Genomic DNA, 9435 nt, shown 5'->3' with positions numbered 1-9435 from the left:
GCGCTTTCGATTTCCCAAATCGTTGATAATTTATTTAATTTGCGGTTTATTTAATTTTACGGATAATTCGATTTAAGCAGCAGTGTAGACCGTAACACAAGATGAGTAGGCTATAGGAATTTGCCCTGAAGTTACGCAACCTAAACATAATTACAAATATGATAACATGATGAGTTGTTGACGACTGCATAACGATGCCTATTTTTTCCCATCGCAGTCAGCTGAAAGGGATAATTGCGTAAATCATCATTCTCCTTTAACTGTACCCGAGGAGGCGCTAAGGACCTGCGTTTGGGACTCATCCGACCCCTGAGCGTGCGGCGTCACGGACGATGTGTCATTCGACACACGGCGTGTGTATCGATGTCGCAAGCCCAGCGGTTCCTTGCCACGCAATTTTTAAACCAGAGCATGATTTTCAAACAACTCCGAATTAACGGAAATACTGCGCCGTTAGACAACATCGCCGAATAATTTCGTCATTTTTTAAATATAAATAATTATTGTTTGTATCCGAGATGTTGCTCGTCGCTGCCGCTTTGCCCGTGCTGGCCACGGTTTTCTCCGCTTGGCAGGGTAAGACAAGGCTGCTATAATTTCTTCACAGGCCTCGGCAACAGGATACTTACATCCAACAAAACGCCAGGAATTAAGATAACCGTTAAACTAGGCTATGTACACGAGTCCCGCATAGCTACACGACGTGTGTTTACAAGACAGGAGGGAATGGTGTAATGAAGACGTTTAATACGTGTGCGTAAACTAGAGACGAGGTTGGGTATCTTCGGGCTATTTTTAGTTTCTGTGCGTTTTCACCACTTGAGTAATGTAGCTGAATCCCTGTTATTATTTGTTTCTGCTGTCAGTCTTGCTGTAGTTTGATAGTTACTTGATAATGATGCAACCCGAGGGTAATATTTCCTGCGTTTCATCCAATAATGGCCAATAAAGGAAAATATTTATTTATTTTCTGTTTTTATTAACATTTGATTGTTTAGCCTGCAGTCACCCTTGAGAAACAAACGAAGTTGTATACAAGCAGTAAAAAACGATGTTTAAAAAAACAAATATCAGATTTTTTCAACCTATAGAGTAACAATTAGCTGCAAAGAGATTCTAAAAAGAGGATATTGTCTCAAGTTTAACATGCTTTTTAATGGCTACACTGGAGGAATGAAGCTTCATATTCATAGTTGCCTACAACACATGCATTTAGCTAATTTCTATTCATCAAAATGGCGTTATATGATTGTGACATTGCAAAAGTTCCAATTATAATGGATAGCTTGTAGCCTATAGATTAAACCACGCAGCTAAAATGCACTTCCCACGAATGCCTGAGTTGGATCTGTGTTCCCTGACACTAGATATTTGTCACCTGTTGAAACACTGCTTGTTGTTTGATTGCAATGACATTACAGTGCAAAACTTTGTTTATAGCTATGCAAAATGTGAAGGGATAAATCCTTGAAGCTGGACTCTGTAAATTAATCTATTCCGTGAGAACTTCGAGCTTGTGGTTGGGTGAACTATATTTATATATCCTAGATTGTAATTCACAGACAGGAAATTCAGGGTATCCTACCATGTAACTCATCCACCAAAGCCTTTTAGATGTGTTTAGCACAAGTTTATTTGACTTGAATCACTCTGATCCCATTGGCCCTTGTGGTCTGAGCAGTAGGAACGCCAGAAAGGGACATTCCAGGCAACAAGCTCAGAAACTGTCAGATTTGCTTCTCTAGCTGTTGTCGCTAATGGTTGCACATTTTGTCCAGGCAAGATCAGTGAAACAAGGAAGCGCTTGTGGTGGGTAAAGAGAGTCTTATTTATTTCTGTCAGGATTCTGCATCACTGTCCCTATGTGATGGCCCACCCATCCGGAGCTGTATGCTAACATCTTTTCCAGGAAGCACATGTGCTCATGAGGTAACAGACTTAGGCACACGCAGATGCATCCAGTGCACTTCAGTACATAGATGTGCTCCTGAATAGTTTTTTCAGTTTAGCACACATCAGTTTTCAGGAGCACAGTGCGCTTCAGTGGGAGAACTGTAGAGGCCTGCCATCACAGCGCATTGTGCAGGGTGTTTATACGGACTCTCTGTGCTGTTCAAACTCTCACCTGTCCTTCACACTGGGGTGTCAGTGTGGACAGGACTCTAGGGTGGGTGCTAAGAAGCTAGTAAGCCATAAGTATGTCAGCTTGCTTGCTCACTGTAAATGTATTGTCTTTCAAATGTTTTGCTGGTCTCTTTATAATATGTATTGCTTCTGTGTGTGTGTGTGTGGGTGGAATAACTTACAGATATACAGATGATTGTGGTATTACTTAAGGAATATATTCACACTGGGTACAATTCAAACTCACTCTGTTCCAAGGTAATGTTTTGGTGATCTGTAATCCTGTTATCCTGAGTTCATTTTCTCCCTTAAATCATATTCGTTTTTTAACCTAATCCTTTAAAACTTAAACAAAAAACCGTTAAAATCAGTTTTGATTTAAAAAAGAAAAAAAATGTTTTGTGATGTTTATTTTTCTTGGCACCATTTTTCCTAGCCTGACACACAGGGCCTGTTTCTGTTTGTCCAGTCAGTCTTCAAACAGCTGCCTATTAGTAAAAACAAGGTTCACAGTTTATACTTTAATTTTACAGCCATGTTTATAAGTGCATGGCTGTAGACCAGGGCTGCCCTTCTCAGTTCCTGGAGCTCTACAGTCCTGCAGGATTTAATTTCAGCCATAATTTGGCCACACCTGATTCGACTGACTAGCAGCTCCACTAAATCTCTAGCTGTTGAATAAGGTGTGCTTTGTTAGGGATGGAGTGAAGCCCTATAGGACGATAGATCTCTAGCTGTTGAATGAGGTGTGCTTTGTTAGGGTTGGAGTGAAAACCTACAGGACGATAGATCTCTAGCTGTTGAATGAGGTGTGCTTTGTTAGGGTTGGAGTGAAAACCTACAGGACGATAGATCTCTAGCTGTTGAATAAGGTGTGCTTTGTTAGGGTTGGAGTGAAAACCTACAGGATGGTAGATCTCCAGCTGTTGAATAAGGTGTGCTTTGTTAGGGTTGGAGTGAAAACCTACAGGACGATAGATCTCTAGCTGTTGAATGAGGTGTGCTTTGTTAGGGTTGGAGTGAAAACCTACAGGACGATAGATCTCTAGCTGTTGAATAAGGTGTGCTTTGTTAGGGTTGGAGTGAAAACCTACAGGATGGTAGATCTCCAGCTGTTGAATGAGGTGTGCTTTGTCAGGGTTGGAGTGAAACCCTTACAGGAATGTGGATCTCCAGGAACAGGGTTGGGCAGCCCTGCTGTGGAGACTCCGCCTGGATTTGAGGCTGCAGCCCCCCAGCCCACGTCCATTCCTTTGGCTGTGTTCCGTGTCGCCGTTGCTGTTTGAGGGAATCTGAGTGATTTTTCTGATGCCGTCTGTGTTTGTGACCGTGCCGCCTTCCCCTTCCCACAGTGAGCGCGGACGAGGACTGCCTGTGGTACGTGGATAAGAACGGCACCTGGCACACCGGGTTTGACTGTCCCCTCATCTCCTTCTGCTGCGGGACCTGCCACCGGCGCTACTGCTGCCTGGACCCCATGAAGATGATCTCAGAGAGGCAGCAAAAGCGCTGCATGTTCTTCCAGTTCAGGTGCGATCGGAAACGATTTGGGTGTGTTTTTGGGAACGCTGCACGCTCTTCTGGTTCAGGCACAGGCAAGCGTGTGGGTGCAGGAGCCGGTGCCCAGCCACATTATTTTTAAGGCTACGTTGCAAGACGGCTTCACTTTTCATAAGTGGGTATAATAATTATAATCTGTGCAGCGTTCATTTATTTGATGAAGTAAGTAATTAGCTCTGTAACGCATGCACGTCACAGGCTTACGCTACACTGTGCGCCTCTGTAGATTCCTCTGTTTCTTTAAATCAGCAACCAATAAACATGTTTGCGACACGCGGTCGCTGGGGCTAATTTAATCTGGCAGGGGGAATTCTGGGTGAGGCGGGATGGCCTTGCTGGCCTAACAGGGCCTGGATGGGGTGAGTGGTGTGAAATGTTTCTGTTGTGTGTGTTGGAATGAGAGTGTGTGTGTGTGTTGGAATGGCTGTGTGTGTGTATGTGTGTGTTGGAATGTGTGTGTGTGTGTGTGTGTGTGTGTGTGTGTGTGTGTGTGCGCGTGTGTGCGTGCGTGTGTGTGTGCGTGTGTGTGTGTTTGTGCGTGTGTGTGCGTGCGTGCATGTGCGTGCGTGTGTGCGCGTGCGTGCGTGAATGTGTGTGTGTTTGTGCGTGTGTGTGCGCGTGCGTGTGCGTGTGTGAATGTGTGTATGTGCGTGTGTGTGCATGCGTGCGTGCGTGTGTGCGTGAATGTGTGTGTGTGTGTGTGTGTGTGTGTGTGTGTGTGCGCGTGCGTGAGTGAGTGTGCGTGTGAGTGAGTGAGTGGGAATGAGGAGAGTGGCTGAGGGGTGAGCGGGCGAGGCGGGTGTGTGTGCGCGTGTGCGTGCGTGCGTGCGTGCATGTGTGTGTGTGTGAATGGGAATGAGGGGCTGAGGGGTGAGTGGGCGAGGCGGGACATGGCGGGACATGGCGGGCAAGGAGGCGGGACATGGCGGGCGAGGCGGGACATGGAGGGCAAGGAGGCGGGACATGGCGGGCGAGGCGGGACATGGCGGGTGAGGCGGGACATGGCGGGGGTTCTGAAGTGTCTCTCGTGTTGCAGCCCCACCACCATCGCGGGCATCGCCTCCTCCATCCTGCTCTTTGTGGCCATCGTGGCCACCATAGTGTGCTGCTTCATGTGCTCCTGCTGCTACCTGTACCAGCGCCGGGTTCGCGGGAGGTCCTCCTACCAAGGTGAGTCAGGCGGGGTCACCTGTGGGGGTCACCTGGGCGGGGGTCACCTGGGTGGCGGTGCTCCAAAGGGCTCCTGTTCCTCTGCACTCCCCTCAGGAGCGCTGATCTCACTGATCAGCCAGCGTGCAGATCAGTCACCTTCTCCGCCTGCTCCCCGATCAGTGATCAGCTCTTATTCTGAAACGTCACTCAAGCGGGGGTTGCTGGGCGACCCGTCCCGCTGAAACGCTGGGTTTTGGTGTGAATAGTGTGTCCACACCAGAGCTGACTGTGGTCAGCAGGGGGCACCTATTCCCCTGTAGTACCCCCCCCCCCAGAGAGAGATGCTCCCTGTCTGCAGGATGGTCCTTTCCTCGTTACACACCAGAGACCCCCCTCCCCTCCGTCCCTTCCTCTCTCCTCCATCTCGGTTCCAGTAATGTTTTATTTTTTGGCTTTTTTCCCCCAATGATGTTTCATCACTCTGCAAAATAAATTTTTACAAATTGATAGTATTTCTTATATGTTTTGTACAAATAATTCATGCTGTGAATTGTTCTCTTTTCCTTCTATTACAGAAACGGAGGAAGGTATGACAGGTTTTTGTGATGATCTGCTTGTCCTACGTTGGGTTTTGCATCTTTATGAATAAGTGCTGCTGTTTTTCACTAACAAAAAAGCCAGTAATGGTTTTTGTTTCTGGCTGCTTTGGCTTGCGGCGCTAGTCTCTCTAATTGTCTTAATGGTTCTTCGCAACAAGAATGAATCTTTATTGCGGAAGCGTTTCCGACTAGCGCTGATGTATCCCAGCATGCCCGCGGTGCGGGTTGCCCCGGCGATCAGCACGCAGTGACGGAACTGTCTGGAAGCCTCACGGTGGTAACGGTGACGATCGGTGTGACTGTGTTCCAGCCCAGCACATCCCCATGGCCAGCTACCCGGTGGACCCCATGTACGACGCTTACGGCAAACCCATCGGGCCGCACCCCGGGTACCCCATGGCGCCTCAGTACCACCCCGGCGTGCCCCAGGGCCCCTACCACCCGTACCCGCCGGTGGATCCCAGATACGGCCAGGGAGGTAAGGAAAAACCCCCTCCTGCGCTGTGCACACGGGCCTCCTCCTCCTCCATTACTGTGTGCTTGTGGAGCAGTAGGAAGCGCAGTCTTCTCCTGAAGGGAAGAAGCAGGGTCAGTGGACGTTGTGGTCTCAGCGGAGCCGTTTCGAAACAATTACTGTGAGAGCTGTCCATTCGGGAGTGTAGTACATCCTGCCGGTCGCTTCTGCTACGCACGAACGTGCTTTAACGAGCTTTTAATGGCGTAAGAGTTCCCGCTAATATGTAAATGCAAAAATAATCACCGGCAGCTGGATTCATCATTAGCTGCATCTGGAGAGCGCGAGGCATACAAATGGAGAGACAGAAGAACGAGGCCAGAAGGCTTTGTCCAAAGTTAGAATATTGGGAGGGAAGGAAGCAGGCGATTAAGATGAATTTGTCGAGACTCCATTTTGAGATGGTTGTTGTGGAGTAGACCTCCACTGTGTGGGATATTGGACGCTGATTCTCCTGGGGTGTGTTGAGTCTCCATTTTGAGATGGTTGTTGTGGAGTAGACCTCTACTGTGTGGCATGTTGGACGCTGATTCTCCTGGGGTGTGTTGAGTCTCCATTTTGAGATGGTTGTTGTGGAGTAGACCTCCACTGTGTGGGATGTTGGACGCTGATTTTCCTGGCGTGTGTTTTGCAGCACCTCCACCCTACTCCCCACCCCAGTACCCCGGCATCTGAGGGAACTGCGACCCGCTGGAGGAGGAACGAGGGGTGAGGAGAGAGTTGGGGAGAGTGAGAAAGAGAGAGAGACTTTATGAGGAAGAGGGCACTTTTCCCTCTTCCACCACCTGTTCTGTTGTTTTTCCCCGACGTCCGTTTGCTAAATGACGTGCTAACCGACGCAGCTGCCTTCCCTGGAGCTGGAGCTTGGCTCCTGTCTTGCTGGACAGTATTTTCCCGCTGACGGTGACGTCAGCAGTCCTCAGCTGTCAGCTGTTACCGTGACACCCTTTCCCCGGCGAGCGAAGGGCCTGTCCGCCTCGTCAACGCACGTTTCTCACACACACACGTCAGCCTGACTGCGCGCACACACACACACACGCACACACACACACTGGCCTTGGGGACAAGGATAACCTGCTCTGGTTTTATTATCGTATCCTTGTCTTTTTTCTTTTTTACTCTGCTCATGCACATCCTTGTTTTGGCTACACTGGCTGTGTCCCGTGCTCACACAGTTTATTTTAACGCAGCTGGCATTTGATTGCAGGGGCGAGCTGAACCCACGTAACTACGGACACTTTTCACAGCGAAGCAGGCCTTTGGACAGCTCTGTTATTTTACCGGCCAGCGATTTATTCAGCAACTCTTTTTTTGTCCTCCCTCCTTCCCTCCTCTCTCTCTTTCTCTCTCTCTCTCCCCCCCCTCTCTCTTGTTAATTCTGTCTTCCATCATTGCAGCTAATCTTAACAGTCGTTAATATCTGAAGCCAGAAAACGGCTTTGGTCTTTGGTCGTACATAAAAGGCCGTAACCGATAGAATGACAGAATGATTTTGCAACTGGAGTGTACTGGAGTCTGTTAACAAGTCGGTATTAATTTTTACCATGAAGTTACATATTGCGTTTAACACAAGTAAATATGAGTTTGACGTCTCGATTTAGTGTGACTCTGTTTAATGATCCCGTGTGTAATTAAGAAATGAGACGTCAGTGAAACCTCAATAGTAATTCACCTTTCGCATGTTAAAGGTGAGCAGGTGCTGCTTAAACCATAGATATGCATCCTGTTTATGTTGGTATTAGTTTGACATTTGGAATGAAGTCCATTCAGGGGGTGCTTTACTAATTTAAAGTGATAATAATCACATGAGAGGGTTGTTCATGTCTACAGAGCTTTTCCTGCATTGTTTCATAGTCATATTTACATTCTCATTAGTGTAATTCACTCATCAGTAATTCAGTTCTTAATTTCAGACCTTCTTTCAATAGGTGGTGCATGACAGCGTTAAAGTTGTGTGTGTGTATGTGATGTGTGTGTGTGTGTGTGTGTGTGTATGCGAGGTGTATGTGTGTGTGTGTGTGTGTGTTTTTATGTGTGAGTGTGTGTGTGTTTGCGTTTTTATGTGTGAGTGTGTGTGTGTGTGTGTTTGTGTATGCGAGGTGTATGTGTGTGTGTGTGTTTTTATGTGTGAGTGTGTGTGTGTGTGTGTTTGCGTTTTTATGTGTGAGTGTGTGTGTGTTTGTGTTTTTATGCGTGAGTGTGTGTGTGATTCAAAAGCATGACTGAACCAATCAATCTGCCACTGGTACACCCCCCCCCCCCACAGCCCTCTGACCTGGATGGTTGTGTAATTCTTCTTGAATATGAAACCATGTTAAATCTGCTTGTGTTGTGCAAGTCAAGACATTGTAATTGTCCAATTAAATCCAAATACATGAGCTCATCTTTGAAGACTAATGTGGCCCTGGTTTACAAGACTTACTCACAAGGACTTTTTATTTATTTATATAACTAATTAAACTGTAATGTTTGCTTTGACATACAATAGTCCTTGTCCCATGGTAACTTGAACCAGAATCAATGGATGCTTGCACCTACAGATGCATATCACATTAATAAAGAACGGTGTGTCCAATTTGATTGTTTATGTCTAATATTTGATAGATTTTATGACAGTTCTAAGAAACCTGTTGTGTTTGGGTTTTTTTTAACAGTGACTATCTGGAATGTAGAATGTGGTTTATAGTCTCCATGCCCAGGAACCTTCCTCATGTTTGCTTAATGACCAGTTTTGGTTTTAATTCTGTAAACTTAACTGAATATCAGAGTATGTGTCCCTTGGGGTTCTGGGATCTGGTGCTTTACTCCCCAAAAAATACATTATCTGCAGTCCCACTCTAGAAGACAAAAGTGTTGCATGACATAGCATCCATATTCATTCTTTTTAAATAAATAAAATTAATAAATGTCCTGTTTACCTACTGTTTGTTCTTATTTCCAAACCCGTCCACCAGATGTCCTCAAAGTTGCTTAAATTATACAAATAATCTCTCAGTACAAGACATATTTAAGAATTTGTTTGGGACTCTTTAAATGTTCATTTACACACATTTCCACACAACTGTTTTGTTCCTTTATCAATTGTGCATAAATAGCTTTAAAAAGTTATAAAGGTAAGGTAGGATTGATGAAGATATCAGTAAAATTGCATTTGATGCCAATTTTTAAAGCCAACACCCTCCATTTTATCCACGAGAGCTTTTTGACAGTAATATTCTGAATTGAACTGGTCAATCATTTGATTGAAAATATTTCATTAAAATTGTGGGTCACCTTTTCAAATACTGAATATTTAGTATCAACTTGCACAAGCCTTATCACAAATGTGAACCAATTGTCTATTGAAAGTTTTCTTAACTCATGGAATTGGTCATGCTTTTTCAAATTTTAAAACTTGATTTTCAAGTTGTGTTGCTACAGATATTTTCGTTTTTTTAATGGTAAAATAACGTGGATGGCAAAATTTATTTTTTAAGTTGTGAAGAT

General features: G+C 45.7%; 1 protein-coding gene across 1 annotated transcript; it reads left to right on the top strand.

The window, feature by feature from the left end:
• Positions 1 to 170: 170 nt before the first annotated feature.
• Positions 171 to 8864, top strand: shisa4 (shisa family member 4). The gene is made up of 5 exons (XM_064305574.1): positions 171 to 576; positions 3477 to 3654; positions 4721 to 4854; positions 5746 to 5913; positions 6584 to 8864. The coding sequence occupies exons 1-5, from the start codon at positions 519 to 521 to the stop codon at positions 6622 to 6624; spliced, it is 579 nt and encodes a 192-aa protein (XP_064161644.1). The 5' UTR covers positions 171 to 518; the 3' UTR covers positions 6625 to 8864.
• Positions 8865 to 9435: the final 571 nt, after the last annotated feature.

This window comes from Anguilla rostrata, chromosome 13, assembly GCF_018555375.3.
Source record: "Anguilla rostrata isolate EN2019 chromosome 13, ASM1855537v3, whole genome shotgun sequence".
Lineage (NCBI taxonomy): Eukaryota > Metazoa > Chordata > Actinopteri > Anguilliformes > Anguillidae > Anguilla > Anguilla rostrata.
The sequence above is the reverse complement of the archived record's forward strand: the minus strand, read 5'-3'. Positions and strand labels throughout refer to the sequence as shown.

What these genes read in the sequence shown, in the direction of transcription:
- shisa4 (XM_064305574.1), top strand. Translation starts at nt 519, where the DNA reads ATGTTGCTCGTCGCTGCCGCTTTGCCCGTGCTGGCCACGGTTTTCTCC. An exon ending in TGCATGTTCTTCCAGTTCAG is followed by an intron (nt 3,655 to 4,720) that starts GTGCGATCGGAA and finishes CTCGTGTTGCAG; the next exon opens with CCCCACCACCATCGCGGGCA. An exon ending in TCCCAGATACGGCCAGGGAG is followed by an intron (nt 5,914 to 6,583) that starts GTAAGGAAAAAC and finishes TGTGTTTTGCAG; the next exon opens with CACCTCCACCCTACTCCCCA.